General features: G+C 41.0%; 1 protein-coding gene across 1 annotated transcript; it reads left to right on the forward strand.

Annotated features, from left to right (window-relative positions):
• Positions 1-11,269: 11,269 nt before the first annotated feature.
• On the forward strand, positions 11,270-14,274 carry LOC109163276 (protein FAR1-RELATED SEQUENCE 5-like). Its single transcript, XM_019312032.1, has 3 exons — positions 11,270-11,279; positions 11,643-12,744; positions 12,864-14,274. Exons 1-3 carry the CDS (start codon positions 11,270-11,272, stop codon positions 14,272-14,274), a joined length of 2,523 nt encoding a protein of 840 aa, XP_019167577.1.
• The last annotated feature ends 8,226 nt before the right edge of the window (positions 14,275-22,500 follow it).

Below are 22,500 nucleotides of genomic sequence, written 5' to 3' on the forward strand. Positions count from 1 at the left end.
GCGCCGCTAGGTGTCCAGCAAGTAAACACCGAAGGGTGGGATCGAGAGGAAAACCCGGAGATGTTCTGGATAGATGACATCCGGCGATTCAAGGAAACGGGCGAGTTGCCAACTGACCCGGCAGTCGCAGCGAGGATTCGGCGGAAAGCCCCTCCTTCCGGATCGTTGGCGGAGACCTATATAAACATCGTTCGGGAGGACCCCTGTTGAAATGCCTACTTAAGCCTGAGGCCGAGAAGGTAATGGATGAAGCTCACAGAGGCATTTGCGCTGCGCACCAGGGTCTCACACGCTCGCCCCGAAATTGGTCGTTCAAGGTATTACTGGCTGACCATGATGCGAGATTGTGTTGAACGGATGTCCAAATGTGGCGTTTGTCAGGCATTCGCCAGAAAGACACTCGGCCAGCCACCTTCTATACACCAGCCACCACTGCCATTCCCTTCGCCAAGTGGGGAATAGACCTGTTGGGACATTACCCGTCGCCCCGGGAGGATTGAAGTTTTGCGTCGTGGCCATCGATTACTTCAACCAAGTGGGTCGAGGCGGAACCCTTGCTACCATCACCGAGTACCAGTGTCGACGTTTTCTGTGGAAAAAGGTGATCTGTCGCTTCGGTTTGCCCGAGCACATCGTCAGCGATAACGGGCGACAGTTTGATTGCCAGGCATTCGCCGAATTCTGCCGCCGACACGGCATTAAGCATACCAAGGTGTCGGTGGCCTACCCCCAAGCAAATGGCAGGTTGAGAATGTGAACCGAACCTTGGTCGATGGATCCGGAAGAAACTCGAAGACGTCCGAGGAAACTGGCGGACGAGCTTGATCGAGTCCTATGGGCCTATCGCACTACCCCGCGGCGGGCGACGGGAGAGAGTCCATTCTCGCTCGCATACGGCTTTGAGGCCAAGGTTCTGTCGAAGTGGTCGAACCCACCCACCGGGTTCGCACCTACTCGGATGCAGCAAATGAGGAGAGCCTGCAGATTGAGAAAAATTTTCTAGAAGAAAGAAGGGAAGCCGCGAGTGCGCGAATGGCTGAGTACCAGCAGGCAGTAAAAAAGATACCGCGACCGTAGAACTCGCCCGCGAACCTTCCAGGTTGGCGACCTAGTGCTACGGGATCGACAAGCCCAGCCAGCCTACCGAAGGAGGCAAGCTCGCGGTCAAGTGGGAAGTGCCGTACCGCATCGCGGCTGTAGTTCAGGCCGGAACTTACAAATTAGAGACCATGGAGGCAAGCTTATAGATCGCATATGGAATGCTACACATTTGAAAAAGTTTTATCAGTAGCCAATGATAGGTCATGTATGAGATCGAGGATTCCAAGAAATCTGAATAAAGTGCGTGGATTGCAGCCAATCGTCCCAGGGACTCGGCGAGAGGAAGATAGGAAACAAGGGCCCAGACCCTTAGACGTTTCCATGAAAAAGCCAAAAGGAGTCGCCTCGACTGAGGGACTCGGCAAGTATATATAGAAATAACGGGGCACTGACCCTAAACCGTTTCTGAGAACAGAAAAAGCCTAAAGGGTCGCCTCGACTGAGGGACTCGGCGAGAGAAAGATAGGAAACAAGGGCCCAGACCCTTAGACGTTTCCGTGAAAAAGCCAAATGGAGTCGCCTCGACTGAGGGACTCGGCAAGTATATATAGAAACAACGGGGCACTGACCCTAAACCGTTTCTGAGAACAGAAAAAGCCTAAAAGGTCGCCTCGACTGAGGGACTCGGCGAGAGAAAGATAGGAAACAAGGGCCAGACCCTTAGACGTTTCCGTGAAAAAGACAAAAGGAGTCGCCTCGACTGAGGGACTCGGCACGTATATATAGAAACAACGGGGCACAGACCCTAAACCGTTTCTGAGAACAGAAAAAGCCTAAAAGGTCGCCTCGACTGAGGGACTCGGCGAGAGAAAGATAGGAAACAAGGGCCCAGACCCTTAGACGTTTCCGTGAAAAAGCCAAAAGGAGTCGCCTCGACTGAGGGACTCAGCAAGTATATATAGAAACAACGGGGCACTGACCCTAAACCGTTTCTGAGAACAGAAAAAGCCTAAAAGGTCGCCTCGACTGAGGGACTCGGCGAGAGAAAGATAGGAAACAAGGGCCCAGACCCTTAGACGTTTCCGTGAAAAAGCCAAAAGGAGTCGCCTCGACTGAGGGACTCGGCAAGTATATATAGAAACAATGGGCACTGACCCTAAACCGTTTCTGAGAACAGAAAAGCCTAAAAGGTCGCCTCGACTGAGGGACTCGGCGAGAGAAAGATGGGAAACAAGGGCTCAGACCCTTAGTCGTTTCCAAGAGAAAAAGCAGAAAGGAGTCGCCTCGACTGAGGGACTTGGCGAGAAATGGCTGGGAGACAAGGGTCCAGACCCTTAGTCGTTTCTCGGAGGAAGCGTAAAGGAGTCGCCTCGACTGAGTAAGATTCAAAACCTTAGAAGAATGCCAATATTAAAAGAGCCCCAAAGACAAACTCCGGGAAAAGAGAAGGGAAAGCTGTTTTTTTTTTATTAAAATACGGCCGATAAGGAGGCCAGCCCTTACAAAAGAGGGTCTATTCTAAAAAGACCCTAGGCTACAGGGGGGGGGGTACCAACGGCGACCCCTTCAACTTGCGCCCCGCCGATGGTCCAGCAAGGGGAACAGAGGAAGGGTCCTCGGCCTGAGGAAAGGACTCGGCGAGCTCTGGAGGCATCGCCGCAGGAAGGGTCGCCGGGTCAGTAGGCGCAGCCGGCCCATCAGCGTCCAGCACCGGCTTGAGACCCCAGCTCTCGGGAGTGAACGAAGAGTCGCGGGCCAACAGGGTGGCGTAAATCTCCATATGCGCCTCGCGGAAGCCGAGGCGGTAATCCCGCTCGCCCAGGTCTAGGAGGAAATCATCGCCCTCTGGGGTCGCCAGCCACTCCTTGGCCACCTCTCTCCTCCGAGCTGCCACCGCCGCCTGCACATCCGCCTCGAAGGCCGCCGACTTCTTATAATCTGCGACAGAAGTCGCGGCGATCGTGGCCACTCTGCCCCTCTCCTCCTCCCACTGACGGGTGACCCTCAGCAACTCGGCGTTGTGCACCTCCACCATCTTGAGCTGCTTCGCCTGCTCTTCCAGGAGAGCTTCCTCTGTCTGGCGCTGCTTGGCGGTCATGGCCCGCATATCATTCCTAAAGCCCTGGAACCGATTGCCCAGTTCCATCTGGAGGGCGAGGTCCTGCACACCCAACCGTCGGTCGAACGGAAAAGAAAAAACTTACACCACTTGCGAATGGGTAAAACAGAGGGAAAAGGCCGAATGGGTAAAAATTACGCGATACGACTGACGGAGCAAGGCCTCGATGATGAACCCGTCGCCGAGAGCACGGGTCGACTCCACATCCTTTGGCAGAAGGACATCCTTGCACCACTTGCGAACGGAGGTGTTGCCCATCCAGATTTGGGCATCCTCGTCCACCTCGTGGCACAGCCTGATCCTCTTCAGAGTCGGCCCCTCCGTATGCTCGGCAGGCCGCTTAGAACTCGGACTCTCAGTAGAAGGAGGAGGCGGCTGCCGACTGGGCGATACCACGGGCGAAGGTGTGAGGTCAACCACATTGTGGGAAGGTGGGGGAGTCGGTCGAACCACCGGCGACGGCTGAGAAGAGGACGCGGCGGCAGCACCGGTAGAGCGTTGCGTCAAGCGACGCCTCATCTTTTCCGCTCTATTTGCCATCTCAGGGGTCGGTGCGATTGCCTCGCCGGAGCTGGAGGAGTCGGAATCGTACGGACCTGCAAAAGAAATCCACTCACTTGTGAGGGTTCCCGTAGGAAATAAGAAGCAAGTCGAGAAAGAGATGAAAAAGATGCTACCTACGGTGGCGGCGCCCTCCGGCAGAAGGCCATGCTTGGCCATGGCCCGGACTCGGGACCAGTACTTGACGGAGTACGGCCCGAAGCCCTTCAAGAAGTCGCCGCCCATGACAGCATCCTTTGTAAAGACGGCGCGCCGAGAGCAGGGCTTGAAGAGAGTCGCCGGCCAGAGGGTCGGAAAGGTGAAGGAAGAGGAGCAAGGCCGGACGAAGAAATAAAGGGCTTCCACTCTTTTATCGAGTCGGACAACCCCTCGAAAAGTTGTCGCCCCGGACGGGCGGCGACTTGGATGAAGCCGAGCGAGTGAGAACCGACCTTGTTCACGGTAAAGAGGTACCGGAACAGGTCCAAATCCGGCTCGCACTGCCACCAATGGCAGAGATTGATGAAGCTGGTCAGGAGTCGGTGAGAGTTAGGCACTAACTGGCCCGGGACCAAGTTATAATGCCGAAACTGGAGCGAAAGAAATGGGTGTGGAGGCACTCGGAAGCCGAATGCAACCGAGTGCAGGTGGATACCTACAAAACCCTCCGGCGGGTCGTGGATAGGCCGGCTTTCCGCCGCGACGACCAAGGCCGAAGGGCCAAGCAGAAAGCGGGCCATGTCTAGGTCCGCTGCTGTGGCCAACGACGGAAGACCGGACGGCCGGACAACCGAGTCAAACTTGCCTCGCGGCCGTACAACGCCGCCCGGCAAAGCAGCCACCGTAGTCAACGGGGCTGGGCTCATCGGAGTGGCCGCCCCAGAAGAAGAAGGGGCTAAGAGCGAAGAAGAAGACACCGCCTGGAAGCCCGCCGGCATTTCCAGGCGGCGAACGACGGAAGAAGAAGAAGAAGATGACGGAGAGGTCCCCGCCGGGTTGTCAAAAGACGGCCGACGGGAGGAAGAAGAAGAATGAGAAGAGGAAGGCATTACTTACAGATTGGAGTTGAGGCTGAGAAGACGATGAAAGAGCAGAAGCTTGGTGGGAGAATTGAAGAAGAAGAATGGAAGGAAAAGGCCTTTTAAGGGGGGAAAGAAGTCCAAGAGGTTGCCACGCGGCGCCTCCGTAGTGGAGGAATCGGAGGCGACAAGACGTTGAAGGGACGCCGCATTTAATGCCTCGATGGGCGGAACGACGGTTCAGGCCTAGGGCTAGCCTGCAAGCGGCGCGTCTACCCTAGACCGAGGTTGAGTGACAATGATCCGGCCTGCCAGGCCAAAGGCCTATCAAGGCAAAAGCTATGGGGCCCATCCAGATCACGCTAGAAGTTTCTAGAAGTGACCCGGCTGGGTCCGGCCAAATGGAGGGGCCCGGACGAGCTTCAGGTCGCAAGGTCGGCCGACGGATTTGCCGAATCCGTCACCCACAGGGCTTGGTCGGGCAGAGTCTACAAGTCGGTCATGACGACCAAGAGTCGGCCAAAGGAACACGCAAAAACCAAGAACCGAAAAGTAAAAACGATATTTTATTCCATAAAGACAGGGGTACAAGGCCGAGGACTCGGCCACAAGCATTACACAGAAAAGACGGGCCTAGGGCTTAACTTCCTCCTCCTCCGCGTGACGCACCGGCTGCGGACCCTCCAAGTAGTAGTGGGGGCGGAAAGGCAACGGACTCGGCTCAGGCTCGGGCTCGGGCAGTTCATCCAGATACACAGCAGGCTTCCCATCTACAACCATCCGCAGGGGCCTCTCCAGAGCACTCGGTGACATGGCCACGCCAAAAAGCGGAGGAGCCTCCCAGTCTAGGTCCTCCTCTGGCTCTGGATCTTCTATCATGGGCTCCATCTCGTCCTCCTCCGGCTCCACGACCATCAGATCAAGCATGTCAGGAGGCACCACGATGGGATCAGAAGCGGAGTCGCCCACCAGGTGCCCTCCGCTAGCCGCCCTCTTCCGCCGGAGCTCCTCCTGCCGGGCATGCTCCTCATTACGGATGGACCAACGACGATCACCGTCCCTGAAACTCATAGCTTGAGGTTTTGAGATGTAAAATGGTGAGAAAGCACAGAACTACCAAGAGCCCTTATATAGAGCCTCGAGAGAGCGACGACCGAGGCGCAAATCACGGAGGGAATCGTAACTGACATAACTGAGCCGGATTGGATGGGCAGCGCGAATCTCTGTCAGAGACTAATCCCATCCAATTAGTTCGGGAAGGGTGAGATTCGCACGCTAAACTGAAAAAAGCCTGGCTCGCCCTGGGAAGCGAGATTTTACAGGTGTCAAGCGGAGGGAGGACTCGACATCGTGGCCGACCCCTCGACAATTTGGACGAGTGCGCTAAATATACCAAAAAAGATGAAAACTGAAGGCTGAGAATATTTTATTATAAAATAAGAAGGTGCAGGTTACAAGGAGCTTATTACAGAGTAAGCAAGTGCTCCTAAAAGAACTACCCCTCTAGAGAATCCGGCCGACCCCAGTTCACAAAGATCACTCACTCGGCGAGGAGGAGTCGCTTCCAAAGAACCCTCCCGATGGTCCAGGAGGGGGTGGGCAAAGCGAGTCCCAGAACGCCGGCATGAGTGGTGGCACAACCAGCTCTTCGTCGTCCGGGTACATCTCCTGATAACGACCAAAATCTTCCTCGTTCATTAGCCCTATAACCGGACCGTCCAAGTCATCCAGAGGAATAGAAAAGGTCATATGGAAGGTCAGCTGCTCTGGGACAGGCACGTCAACAACGGTCCCGCCTGGGGAAGTTACTCGAGCAGTCCCCGGAGGAGGAGAAGGGCGAGAAGTCGGAGCGACTTCATGACGAGCAGGAGTCGGCGGATGAAGAGCCATGGAGCAGCGCCAACAGGTGATCTCTGTGGAGTCGGACGGGGAGCCTTCCTTCTAGGCTCCCTCTCAGGCCGAGTCCGTTTCGAAGGCAAGGGGCGCCGGGGCGATCCAAAGTCAATTCGCTTCCCTTTCAGTGGTGAGCGACCCATGAGGAATTAGTAAGTTAAGAGAAGAACGGCCAAGGTCATTTATAGGTGCCAGGCCAGGCCGAGGAGATCAGAACGGTCCCGCGAGATCCGGGAGATAGCGAATAATCTGGGCCAATCCTGGGTCATTCAAGGCACGGATTCGGTGAGAGGGAGGCGGTTACTACTTTTCCAAACCCAGGTTGGCGGACCGGGTATGGAAAAGTGAGGGACTAGTTGATGGGGTGAGAACCCTGGCCCAAGAAAAGAGGCCCAGAAAGAATGCATGGGCCGGGTCCAGGACTCGGCCCAGGTCTGAAGAAGGAGGCCCAGTTCAGAGCCCGGAAGGACGGCCCAATGCCAAATGGGGACGAGGAGTCGGCCCAGGTCCGGCCCAGGAGAAGACTCGGTCCAGAGAGCCGTTGAGGGAGCCTTCAGAGCAGTCAAGGCAAGGAGCCGTTGAGGCATTAAAGGTCGGACTCGGTCCGCCAGTTACTAGCCAGAGAGAGCCGTTGGCAGAGTCCGTAACGTCGCCCAACGGCTCGACACATTGAATGTAATCTTTAAGTCGGCCATCATGGGCCTTTAAGTCAGTAGAGGAGGAGCCACTATAAAGAGGGCTCCTCCACCCTTGTAAGAGGCAGATTGGAGAACCCGGAGAGGGAATAGAGAGCACTATTGAGCATCATACTTCACTAAAAATCTAGACTTTTTGTGAAAGGTGTATCCTCCAGCTTAAGGTTGTGTTGGACCTCCTTGGGCCCGAAAACCCAAAAACCATAAAAAACAATGCGAAATTTGTTAAAAAATAACGGCTACCTTTTTTATATAAAGAAGCGGCGCTGTTTTCGGACCATGATCTACAAAACTACGTGGACCATAGTCCGCAGTTGTATTTCTTGAGTCATGGTCAATATTGCTTAATGGGCTCATTTTCATTGTAATAATATTATATTAGTTTTTTCTTTTTCCGCATAATATTAGATTAATTAAAATGAGATCAATTGATGAATCACTACTTCAACATATTATTCTCTATTCTCTTTCTCTTTTATTTTTTAACTAGTTTTTTACGCGCATTGCGCGATTGGGATAATGCCCAATGCTTTTTTTTTTTTTTAAATAAGTACTTTAAAGTATATTAAGGCAGGATTATATTGAAATTGTTCATGCATAGATAATTGAAAGTTGAATTTGCGTATTTAAATAGGTAATTCTTCTCCCAAAGGTTGAGTTCCCAACCTCAAGGGACCCCCCACACTTCGACCCGACAAAGCATTGTGGGAAGTTGTAAATCACGGTGACTCAATGGTTCAGCAGACAGGGCCAAATGCTGATACGCACAAGGAATCTGCCCACTTTGGACATAATTCCTGCACTGCCGCCGCCGAAGTTCAAACCTTGGTCTCTTCTCCCAAATACTACCCACTAAACCATTGAGCTAAGCCCGTGCGGGTTAAATAGGTAATTCTAAATTTACAAATGCAAGATATTAAATATATACTAATTGTCAATAAAATAATTATATAGGTATGGTTGAAACCAAATACGGGACATAAGGGAGAACAAATAAAAATTAGGGCATAAAATATTAAATATATACTAATATTGTTTGAGGAGATTCCGACATTAGGATTTGTGGTTAAGTTCTATTAAGACTTTAATATTAGAATTAGATTAATGATGTAGTTATAATTATATATTAGACTTTAATATTAGAATTAGACTAACGGTGAATTAACGGAAAAGTTAAATGGATAATCATATAATTAAGGATAAATTAGAAAATCGTAAAAGAAAAAAATTAAAACCTGAACAATATGAACCATTCATTTGATTTAATAATTTGGCGGTCATTTTTTTTACCCAATGTTAATAATTAAATAAATTCGCTGGTCAAATCCGCTGGTATAATCCGCTAACGCTAACTGCTGATTGTCAAACAAGGACATTGCGAGGTAGTTCTCACTTCAATTTGTTGTGTGATTTGAATACTCTATTTGTCACAAAATCTCTCAAGTAGTTAATATGGTTGGCTTTATTAATTATATTTTTTTAATTTTTTCATGGTATTAATAAAATACTTGGTAAACAAATATATAGCATTATTTTGTATTATAACGTTGATATTTAATTAGAAAAATAGTGCACAAAAAATATAATAGATAATGTAGTGAATATAATCAATTGATGAATTTGAATGTAAAAATTTTTACATTTGAGAAAAATAAAGACAATATAACTAATGAAAATATTTCATTTATTGATAATTAATAATTTTTTTTCACTGAATAAAGACATTGTAAGGATAATGTAACAAATATAATCAATTAATAAATTTGAATATAAAAAATTTTTATATTGAAGAAAAATAAAGACAATATAACTAATAAAATTATTTCTCTTATTTAATTTATTGATAATGAATATTTTTTTTTTGAATAAAGGCATTGTGGACACATAATTCTAAATTAAAGAAATGCATATGTATTATTTTTTGTTGTAACTACTAAATTATTATTTATATAATTTAATAAGAGTAAAATAGAGTACTAATTATGCCAACTTTGATTTGGATGAGGTTCGAACCTAAGACCTTTTTTTTTATTGAAATCAATGAGTAAGTTAACGGTGAACTAACGACAATTCTTAAAATTTTAACGGAATTAGTAACGGTGTGTGGGTATATTAGGAAATTTTAGTGTAAAATTTAAATCTGATCAATCTTTTAATCAATCTGAACCATTCATTTGATTAAAATCTGTGACCGCCATTTTTTCTACCCATTATAGGCCTAACTCTCTTGGGCTCTTATTAGTATACTAGTTTTTTTACGCGCATTGCGCGATTGGGATAATGCCCAATGTTTTTTTTTTAATAAGTATTTTAAAGTATATCAAAGCAATATTATATTGGAATTGTTCATGCATAGATAATTGAATGCTAAATTTGCGTATTTAAATAGGCAATTCTAATTTTACAAATGCAAGATAATATAGTCAAGATTGATTATAATTGTCAATAAAATAATTGTATAGGTATGGTTGAAACCAAATACGGGACATAATGGAGAGCAAATAAAAATTAGGGCATAAAATATTAAATATATACTAATATTGAAGAACTAACTGCTGATTGCCTAACAAGGACATTGCGAGGTAGTTCTCACTTAAATTTGTTGTGTGATTTGAATACTCTCTTTGTCAACAAATCCCTCAAGTAGTTAATATGATTGACTTTATTAATTATATTTTTTTAATTTTTTCATGGTATTAATAAAATACTTGGTAAATAAACATATAACATTATTTTGTATTATAACTTTGATATTTAATTAAAAAATAGTGCACAAAAAAAGATAATAGACAATGTAGTGAATATAATCAATTGATGAATTTGAATGTAAATAATTTTTACATTGGAGAAATATAAAGACACTATAACTAATAAAATTATTTCTCTTAATTAATTTATTGATAATGAATAACTTTTTTTAATTAAGACATTGTAGGGACAATGTAGCGAATATAATCAATTGATGAATTTGAATGTAAAGAATTTTTATATTGGAAAAAAATAAATACAATATAACTAATGAAATTATTTCTCTTATTTAATTTATTGATAATGAATAAATTTTTTTTGAATAAAGAGATTGTAGACACATAATTCTAAATTAAAAAAATGCATATGTATTATTTTTTGTTGTATCTATTAAATTATTATTTAATTTAATAAGAGTAAAATAGAGTACTAATTATGCCAACTTTGATTGGGATGAGATTCGAACATAAGACCTTTCTTAATGAAATCAATAAGTTAACTGTGAACTAACAGAAATTAACGGAAAAGATAATATTTAACGGAAAAGTTAACGGAAAATCATATTCATTAGGGATAAATTAGGAAATCTTAAAGGAAAAATTAAAATCTGATCAATCTGAGCCATTCATTTGATTAAAAAATTTAACCGCCATTTTTTCTACCCATTATAGGTCTAACTCTCTTGGGCTCTTATTAGTATAGTAGATAGTAGATATATATATATATATATATATATATATATATATATATATATATATATATATATATATATATATATATATATATATATATATATAGAATAAGGCTCAGGTACGGTCAGTACTATACATGCGGCAGTATGGTTGAATCTGGGGCGTCTATTGTGCTTAATCCAACGGCAGGTAACATATCAGCTGATTAAGAAAGCTTCTTTTCGCGTTTGGTAAGTGGGGGTTTTCTTGTAATTTCGATGGCTGGTGACGTGCAGGTATATAAGCTGGGTTTCTAATTTTCACCGCTGGGCGAAGATAAAGATCACCGGGAGATCACAATTGCAGTGCGGGGATTGCGATCGCGACTTGAGAATATCGCCGAAGATCAGAATCGCAGCGTGGAATTGCGATCGCAATAGGAAAATATCGCCGGAGATCAGAACTGCAGTTGGGAATTGCGATCGCAATTGGAGAACATCGCCGAAGAGCATAATCGCAATTGGTGAATATCAATTTTGAGCGATGGAGCCTGGTATGTTTTTCTTTTTTTCTAGGTTTTTAGTTTTAATTTGTTATTATTATTATTATTATTATTATTATTATTATTATTATTATTATTATTATTATTATTATTAGTATTATTATTATTATTATTCTTATTATGTGTTTGTTCTGCTTCGGATTGTGTATATCGCGTTTTTTCCTGTTTTGGCTGTGTCCCCGGTGTTGACTATGGTATTGTGTGGTGTGTTTGTGATTATGCTGCGGTATTTGCATTATTGTGGTGAATATTTTGTTGTCGGTGTGATGTGTAGTTTTCAGATTTTATGCGTATGTATGTTGCATTTAGGTAGTGTATTCGTGTGTTATCAGATTAAATTTGGTGTGTTATTAGGTATGTTGTCGTGTGAAGCTGTCAATTCGGACTCTGTTGGTGGTGTTTGCGATAAAGTTAATTCAACTGATATTGGTGGTTGTGATGAACTTAATTTGGACTCTGTTGGTGTAGAAGGTAATGGTGGTTGCGATGAAGTTAAGTCCTCTAATGTTTGTGTAGAATGCAGTGATGTGGGTTGTGATGAAGTTAAGTCCTCTGATGCTTGTGTAGAAGGCAGTGATGGGGGTTGCAATGAAGGCAATTCTACCGAAGTTGGTGTTGAAGGCAATGGTGGTTGTTGCAATGAAGACTGTCCCACTGATGTTGGGGTAGGAGGCAGTGTATGTGATTTGGAAATTTCTCCTGGGTTGACCAAGTATTGGCGCCCAGTTTGTGCTGACAGTTTGAAGCCTCACGTGGGGCAAAAATTTGATTCTTTGGATGGTGCCATTGCTTTTTATAAACAATATGCTGGGGCTGTTGGTTTTGACTGTAGGAAGGGCTCAACTCGGAGGAGGAGGGATGGTGTTGTTGTGGAGAAACATGTGTTATGCAGTCGTGAGGGGTTTAAGCACATTATTTCAGTTGATGCTAAAACTAATAAGGTCACGAGACGGAGGGTGACAAATAGGGTTGGGTGTAAGGCTAAGGTGGTCTATAAGCTCAAGTCTAATGGTTTGTATAGTGTGCATTATCTGGAGGAACGCCACACGCATTTGATGTGTTCAATTATTGCTAAGCAATTTTTAAAGGTGAATCGCAGTCTTGATGCTGGACACCAAATGTTCATTGCGAGTTGTTTTCGGGCAAATATTGGGTCTGTTCGATCATATAGGTTGTTTAAGGAGATTGTAGGTGATTATTCTAGTGTTGGTGCTACAGGTGTGGATTTTAAGAATTTCAAACGTGATTTGATGGCGTACATATTAAATGGCGATGCTCAATTGTTCATAGATACGCTTTTCAAGAGGCGTGAAGTGTGCGAGGCTTTTGATTTTGAATATGATGTTGACGACGGTGATCAACTTTCTAGGGTTTTTTGGGCTAATGCAGTGTCTAGGAAGAACTTTGCTTTGTTTGGTGATGTGGTTTCATTCGATGCCACATATCGTACTAACAGGTTAGTAATTTGTGTTTATTGTGCATTTTGTAAATAATTATGGTGCATATGGTTAGGTTTTATAGTGTGTTTTGTTAGGATGCTAGTGATAAGTATTTGGTGTGTTGTCCGTTATGTAGGTATAACTTGGTTTTTGTTCCATTTACTGGAATTGATAACCATAAGAGATCCATCACCTTTGGTGCTGGTTTGCTTACAAGGGAAGATGTAGATTCATATGTGTGGCTTTTGGAGAAATTTAAGAAAACCATGCGTCATGACCCTATTTGTGTTGTCACTGATCAAGATCCAGCTGTTAAGCTTGCTGTTGCTCGTGTGTTTGGAACATCAAAACATAGATTTTGCATGTGGCATATAATGTGCAAGGTTGGTGAGAAGGTTGGACCGGTTTTGTCTAAAGATGAGGTGTTTCGGAGGAAGTTGAATTGCATTGTTTGGAACAAATCTCTTGACGCCAAGGCTTTTGAGGATGCATGGAGTCATATTATGGAGGAATATGGTTTGGGTGATAATGGTTGGTTTCGTTATTTGTTTGAGTCTCGTACATTTTGGGCATCTCCATATTTTCACGACGAGTTTATGTCGGGCTTGGTTAGGACAACTTCACGATCAGAATCTCAAAATAGTTTCTTTGGCAGTTTCTCTAATGGACATTCTAGTTTGGTTGAGTTCTTGGTTCATTTTGGCAGTGCTATTGGTGCACAACGTCACACTCAAGCAAAAATGAATGCTGATTGTGAATCTTGTTTTCCTGTTTTGAAGACACCACTGGCATTGGAAAAGCATGCAATGGATGTTTACACCATTTCTGTATTTTATGATGTGCAAGTAGAGATTTGTGCAGCTTGCTTTTCGTGTCGAGTGGCTTCTTTGTGCAACTGTGATGGTCATGTGTCTTATGTGATAAATGATGGAGACCAGCGGCCATGGTGTGTGGAGCTTGTTTTGTCTGATTATACTGCTACTTGTTCTTGCAAGATGTTTGAGCGGATGGGGTTGTTGTGTAGGCATATTTTTTTGGTTTTTAAAGATTGTGGCCTTGAGAGCATTCCTTCGAGGTATTTGGTGGACCGGTGGACAAAAGGTGCTTGTTTGAAGCCAATATTTGATATTGATGATACAGTTGTTGATCAATCTTCTAAAGTGGAGAATGTTAGGGTGCTTACTAATATACTGTGGTCTGACATATATGCTTGTGTGGGATTGGCCGATGGTAATATAGAACGTTTGTCACAGCTACGACGTGTTATTTGTGAGCAAAGACAATTATTTTTACAAGACGGCAGTGAGAATGGAAGTGGGGTGGCTGGTGGCAGCAAGCAAAGCGTGATTAATTCAGTTTGTGGAGTTGTGTCGCAGCAGTCGACAGTGGAGGTGCATGATCCCATCCAAGCTAAGAACAAGGGCAGTGGCAAGCGGTTGAAGAGTGCAAGGGAGAAAGCTGCGCGTAAGTGTGTAAAACAATCAAGGAAATGTCACACTTGTGATGAATACGGGCACAATAGCAGGACATGCCCTTTAAATGGTTAGATAGGTTTCTGTTTTTTTGTTTCTTTTCTTGCTCTCTGTTGGACCTAGATGTTTTTACAGTCGTGCACACAATTTATCTCATTACATAGAATCAGGATTTTTACAATATAATTGAAACTGTGCATTTTATTACAGCATATGGTGCGTTTAGCACAAGTTATAGTGTTTTCTATAGTGTATACTGGTGCATTTCAACATGTTAGGAATGGTGTGTTTTACTTTGTCATCTGGTGCATTATTGTATTTAGAATGATGTGGTCTTTTTATATATGTTGTTGGTGCATTTGAATTCTTGAAATAGTGTCTTTTGAGGTTATCGCGTAGTGATGTGATGTAATCTAAATAAATGGCATGTATTTTAACACTTTGCGGCTTGTTGTGGTGCATATCAGTTCTTATAATGGTGTTTTTAAGTGGAGTATTTTTAAACTATAGTTCAATCACGTATATAGTGCATTGTAGGGCTCCAAATTGTGTGTTATAGTTGATCAAAGTACATAGTGAGTTCACATTGTCTGGGTGCCATCACAAAAGAGTAATTAGTCTAAAAGTAACCACAAAAATATAGACATCAACCATCCAAAAGTCTATATGCCCCCTGAAATTCTTTTTCAAATACCAAACTCTGCTGCCTGTTGGATGTTCCTTTCTTTGTGCTCGTTTACATCTGACATGATCATGGCAGCCAAGTACCGCACTCTTAGTTTGTTCAATTGGTCCTTGTTGTTCTTATGCAATCCACATTGCCATTCTGCTTGTGTCTGTCCTCGAAAAGTCTCCAAGTGGCGCATGAGAAAAATGCCACAATCCATCTTGTTCTGGGCATCTCTCCAAGGCATTTTCATTATTTTAGATTTCAGTTTCTGAACTTTCTCAGCTTTGTACGTGGTTTTCATATCAAACAAGAATTTTGAAAAGAATTTTTGCTGCATCAAGTAATTGCATACAAATATTAGTATTCCGTTGTCTTTGTATATCAAAAATACATAATCATTTAGGGTTTCGTGTGTTACCAGATTCGCAATCACATATCCATACTTGTTTTCCTTCTTCACAGTTACTGATGAGTTGTCAATGATGTCGTACCTTTCCATCAGCGGGCTAATAGACATCAGGTAGTAGTGGTTGGATGCCACTATTGGAAACAGAAACTGATATAGCAACAAAATACACCAACATGAGCCACAATATACACTAAAGTATGTATAGTAATACACTACACACAAGTAACTACTAGAATGCACCAACCAATGTTTAAAGACAAAACTCAAGTAGTAAGCAAAATATAAAGCAGTGAATATAATATATTACTATGTTACATATAGAATTTTGTGCCACATAACGTCTGCCACTATGGTCTTGTCCTCAAGGTACTTTGCTTTGAATCTTCCAAACCTCACATCCTCATCTCCTTGTGGGTCCACAACTGTGTATAGCTGCAAAAGTTCAATGGTATTTTTGTTAGAAGTTTAAGCTTTTTAAAGATGAAGTTAGTTTTGCATTTTTGTTCACTTACAGTTGACCATGTTGAAGCAATGAATTTTGTACAACCCCTCTCTGATTCACGAATGTTGAGTATGACTGACCAAGCATCAATTATAGAGACTGCAATATTTGTATCTGGCTTCATTGTCAGCATATCTTTCCAGTAGATTACTCTTCCGTCATACTTGAATAGTTCTTGTGTCCTTGTAATACATATACAGAAGATAATATAAATAAAATGCAAGAATAATGTATATTATAAGTACCAAAGCTAGTAATATTCCACAATAATCAATAAATACACCAAAAAGATATTAGTTACACACCACAATCAGTTAACAAATCATTTGATGTGAACAACCAAACACATACCAAATATGCACTATTAACATATGCATAACACACCACCACTTTTATACTAATAGGGCCCCCATCACCCAATGTGTGGAAGCACACATTATATAACATAAACACACCAACTCTTATCAAATAATGCATCAATTAATATAAGATATTTATACACCAACATTATTATAGAATGCACCAACATATATCAATAACACACCAACTTTTAGAATGTGTTGTGCTTACAGATCTGGGTTAGGGTTGTCCAATACCCATTTCCTGATTGCTTCTTCTGTTGGAGATATTGGTTGGTCCAGATCAAGTACGTATGAGGATGGTCTTGGTCTAATTGGGCTGTTTACTCTAGCTGGTCCTTTGCCCTTGTCTGCTGGTTGTGGTGGGTGTGGTGGATCTGAACCAGGGGCCTCCTGGCCTTGTCCTACTGGTGTGATCTGTAAGATATTTATACACCAACATTATTATAGAATGCACCAACATATATCAATAACACACCAACTTTTAGAATGATCTTACCTCATCATTTATGTTCACTTGTTCAGCTTCTTGCACACATTCTTGATTGGCGGCCTTGGTTATGTTCTCGGTGTCTTCTTGAGCTTTCTCTGTTGTTTGACCATCTAGCCCATCCAATTGGACGTCTTCATTTTCTGGAGCTTCATCATTGTCCTGGTAGTCTTGTGCATTAGCATTCATAGTTGGCGTGTCTCTACTTGTTCCCTCTTGTGACAATCCCAAGCTGAAAGTTGGCATATGATTTAGAAATGTCCTCTTGTTTACTGCACGGACGATTTCATCAACCGCTTTCAAGAACTCTGGGTCACTCCAATAGGCATCCTCTTGCTGGGTAAATGTCAGTTGTCCATCTTCTTGCGCTTTAAATCCAAGCATCTGTCTAGCAGACTCAAACATCTGCTTGAAGGTGTCATGCTCCAATACCGTTGCAGGTGCATTTTCAATCAGTCTTGAAATCCTCAGTAAACTCTTTGCAATCGTCCTTGTGTTGGTAGTAACCTCATCAATAAACTCCTGTATATGCACCAGTAAGTTATGATCAGTCAACAATAAGTAAAGCACCAGAAAAAAAAAAAACTCATGTAGTATAAACACACCAATATATACAGAAGTATGCACAAACAAAATACCCCATGAGTCTGTTCAAAGTGTTATGTATACCTGTAATCCATGGGGAAGTGGTGCATCTTCTTCACATGATGGTGGTTGTGGTGGTACATCAGACTGTCCTATGCTGGGGTTCCGGTCACTGCATGGTGTGCTCTGAACTGGCAAGGCAACATCAACCCGCCCATACCCAAAGCCTCCAGATTTGATCTCAGTTTGCTGTCGTTGACGGAGCAACTTAAATGTCCAATTCGCCATTGCAGGGAAGCTCCGTGGGATAGTCCTCCGGTATAGAACAACACGGTCAACATAGAATACCTGCACTTGGTAGTTTAGAGTATTAATATAATGATGAGTAAATAATTACAAGTATGGTTGGGGGCCTATTTACCGTTAGGAAAACAATTGGGCCTCCATATCTCCCATCAGCGCTGTCAAGCCATGCCTGCTTGCTGGCAATGAGTGAGTTGATGAGCATTCTGCACCAATTAAGTCTCTTGATGTTGTGTACATTAAGAAGGTTGTCGATGTAGTTTTGGTTGACATAACCATTAACTTGTGGTTCAACCAACACACTCATGACAAGCAGTGCAAAATGCCTCTTGAACCAAGGGTCAGCAGCTTTTAATGTTAGCATCTTTTCAGCCATGGTATGGGGGGTGATGTGGCCAGTAACCTTCCCAAAGATTTTTCTCCATTCTGCTAGGAGATCAGATACCTGTTTGGATTCCCTCTTAGTGATTTCTATGTCTCCAAGTGGCAGTCCCAAGGTGGCAGCAATATCATTTTCTGTGATTGGGAGCCTTTCACCAGATGGTAGATTCAGTGTGTTGCTCCTAGAGTCATAGCTTTCAACTAGCCACATCCCCATCTTCCTTGGCAGGTTGGTGATGTTGAGATCAAGTATCCTTCTTAGCCCAATTTCTTCTACACTTCTGCGTTGGGATCTGGTCAGTGATTCAATTGGTCTCATTAGCTGTGTGGGCAGTGGCCGTATCTTTAGCTCTGTTTCTTCATCTTGAACCTCATTATCAGAGCTGTCACCAGTAACTTGCTCTTGTATTTCTGTTTCCATTCTATCACGGAATGCCAATGCTAGTTGTTTCCGTTGTTGTTTTGGCTTTGATGATTCTCCTTGTTCTAATGTCTTTCTCTTTTTGTCTGCATGAATTCAGTGATATTAATCTAAACATATATGATACAGCCTCAGTGTTAAAAGATACCGTAATGTAGGGTAAAAATGCACTCATATCCCAAATTAAAACACACAAACAATGTTATTTTCCATTTTTCAAATTACATAGTGCAGAATACACCAATACTAAATTAAATACACACCACAATCATGCTGCTAATGCCCAAAAAAAAACAACACAATATGAGATGTCATATTCTGAAATATACTACAAAACACACAAATATTAGATTAAGATACACCGATCAGCCAAATAAAACACACAACATTGATCTTTTCTGTATTCAAGTTACATATTCCAGAATACACCAATACTAACTGAAATATACACTATATTCACGGTGATAATCCCCAGACAACATAATATTAGATTATGATACAACGATAACCCAAATAAATCACACAACAGTGTTATTTTCCCTATTCAAGTTACATAGTCCAGAATACACCAATACTAACCGAAATATACACTACATTCAAGTTGATAATCCCCAGACAACACAATATTAGATGTAGTAGTCAGGATGGAACCAAAAACACACTAATATTATGTGAAGACACACCGATCATCCAAGTAAAACACACAACAACGTTGATTGCTCTACTCATTTTACATAATACAAAATACACCAATAATAAAGTAAATATCAAATATTGTCATGTTGAAGTTGGTTTTTGTGTCTAGAGTTTGAGTGCATACCATTCGGCGCTGTCTGTTTGCTCTTCGTCACTAGTTGTTTGCCCTTGTTCACCATTTTTTTGGGTTGTCGTGGTCGAAACTGGTCTGCGGTGTAGGGTTTCTGCTTCCTATCGCAAACGTAGTGGTGTGTTTTGACAGTAGCTCCCTGTTTTTGTGCTGAGGCGATCGTCGATCGTCGATCGTCGTCTTCGCGAAGGCTTCGTCGTCGTTGGGAGGAGTGAAACTGCTCTCGTGCGTTGGGATTGTGAATAAGCGAATGGACCGGTGTAGCTTGTAGAAGGAGGAAAAGTCTCATTTTTGAATTAGAATTATTGACTACTTTGCCCCCTCCGTCGCGGTTATGCTGATGTCAAGCGCGCAAATGATGAAATGGTATGGTCCGTTGATCTGCTTTAATCCAATGGCTCTTAGATGACTGCACTGCCGTACCTAATGTCATAGCCGCATGGGATCTCGGCTCTATATATATATATATATATATATATATATATATATATATATATATAATATATATATATATATATATATATATATATATATATATATATATATATATATATATATATATATATATATATATATATATATATATATATATATATATATATATATTATATATATATATATATATATATATATATATATATATATAGTAGATAAATAAATTCAATTTATAAAAATTATATTGTTAAAATATCAATATTAGTAGAAGATGGGAAGGTTGTTGGACCACTTCTTTTGTAATATTTTATGGCTAAAATCATCATTATTTTGTGTATAACAATTCTTTTCAGTTACTGACATTTACTTTTAATCATGAAATTAACACTAAAAATCATGCTTTTAGTATTTAAATGAGTAATCTGTAACAAAATTACTAAGGAAATGCATGACATCAATATTAGTTGAAGATGAGAATGTTCTTGAACAACTTCTTTGATATTTGATGACCAAAATCATCATTACTTTATGTCAAACGGTTATTTATTTATTATTGTTATTGGTGTTCACTTTTGATATTGAGTTTAACACTGAGATCATGTTTTTAGTCTGATCTCTAAATGTGTAATCTATAATAGAGCTAGTGAGAAAAATGTGTGATATGAATAATTTGTAAAAAATAAAAGGTTTGTGGACCACTTCTTTCGTGACATTTGATCACCAAAAGCATCACTACTCCGTGCTAAATTTGAAGACAAAAAGTGAAGACATAAACGTAATAAGTAAAGAATCGTGTCTAAAGTAACTTCTTAATTAAGCAATTAAAAACACTTGTTTTCAAAATTTAATTCTTTTTTCAATGAAAATTGATGGTTAAGACTCATGATTAGCACGCTATATAGGAGAACAGAGTCGTAATAACTTATCCATTCGCAAAATTATATTTAAATAGCATATTCGCTAAATAAACATACATCAACATCATCTATCATCTTCTTCATCCGGATTCAATAGCTAATAGGGCGAGCTTCAAGCCAATTTTCTCCAGCCTTCATTTCGAGTTCGATGAATCCTTCACAAATTTGAACCAAAGATGTTAGTGTGGTCCCAACAATAGAATTCAAGAGATTCTATTCTCCATTCTGCACCTTGTTTGCACACAAGCTAAGTCCATTATTTTCAAAACTTTGCATGGCAGATAAGAAGTTTTGCAAGGATGATGATCAACCACCTTGCATTATGGTAGGGTTTTGGAAATGAGCACAATTAAATCACATCGGTCCGGTTTGATATAATATTTAGTGTATCAGCCAATTTTGATTTATTTGACTACTAGTAGTTGTTTGACTTGGTTAAACAATCAATATGAATGTTTGATTAATTATGTTTTTGTAACAGCTTATTGTTCCAAAACACTAAAATTCAAAAAGCTACTCAAATAAGCTTTTTGAGAAAAATCATTTTGTATGTAATCACCTATCAGCTAACAACTAATTTACCAAACACCCCATCATGTTTACTAATTATTACTTAATTTTTTTTTTTTTTTTTTTTTTTACCTAAGCTAAGCCACATGCTGAAATCATTTCTGTTCGGCAAGACTCAAATTCAAGCTTTAACTAAATAATTTAAAATGCAAAACACTACCTAAAACTAATTAAATATTTTAAATTTGAAGGGAGACAGGTTATAGCCACCTGGTATAAGTAAATATATTTTGATTAATGGTTAGTTTGATACATTTTTATCATTTTGGCATATGGTTATAAATTTCTAATTTACTTAAATTTTTTTTATATATAATTGTTTTTGATATGTAGTATAATCTACAAATAATACGCAGTAATAGTAACCAAAAAAAAAAGAAAAAAAAAAAGAAATCGTGGAGGCATTTCATTCGATTTGTCACGACATCAATCAACTTCGATTTCATTATTCAACAGTATCAATTGAGTGCATGAGTAAAACGGTGTTGACTCTTTGTGCTTTAATGAGTTGAGAAATATGTTTGAACAAATACATTACAATGTAATAGAGTCAGTAGCATTCAAAAAAAAAAAAAGTATCATTTCAATTCAATTACGGTTCCATTTGATAATATAAACACAATATGTGAAACAAGTTCATTGTAAATACACCATAGTTTCATTTTGTTATGACACATAAAAAAATATAAAATTTGTTAAAAAGTAACGGCTGTCATTTTTTTTTTTTACTTAAAGAAATGACGTTGTTTTTAAACCATGGTCCACAAAGCTCGGCGGACTATGATCCACAAAGCTCGGCGGACCATGGTCCACGGTTGCATTTAATGGGTCATGGTCAATATTGCTTAATGGGCTCATTTTGATTGTAATAAAATTAGATTAGTTTTTTTTTTTTTTTTTTTTTGCATAATAATAGATTAATTAAAATGACATCAATTGATGAATCACTACATAAACATATTATTCTCTATTCTCTTTCTTTTATTTTTCAATAAATAAATTCAATGTATAAAAAAATATAGTTAAAATATCAATATTAGTAGAAGATGGGAAGGTTCTTGGATCACTTCACTATTTTGTGTATAACAATTCATTTTTAGTTACTGACATTTACTTTTAATACTGAAATTAACACTAAAAATCATGTTTTTAGTATTTAAATGAGTAATCTGTAACAAAATTACTAAGGAAATGCATGGGATCAATATTAGTTGAAGATGAGAATGTTCTTAAACAACTTCTCTTTGATATTTGATAGATGACCAGAATCATCATTACTTTATGTCAAATGGTTAACTTTTTTTTTTTTTTTTTAAATTATTGGTGTTCACTTTTGATATTGAGTTTAACACTAAGATCATGATTTTAGTCTCTAAATGTGTAATCTATAACAGAGGTAGTGAGAAAAATATGTGATATGAATAATTTGTAAA

This window comes from Ipomoea nil, unplaced genomic scaffold, assembly GCF_001879475.1.
Source record: "Ipomoea nil cultivar Tokyo-kokei standard unplaced genomic scaffold, Asagao_1.1 scaffold3016, whole genome shotgun sequence".
Classification (NCBI taxonomy): Eukaryota; Viridiplantae; Streptophyta; class Magnoliopsida; order Solanales; family Convolvulaceae; genus Ipomoea; species Ipomoea nil.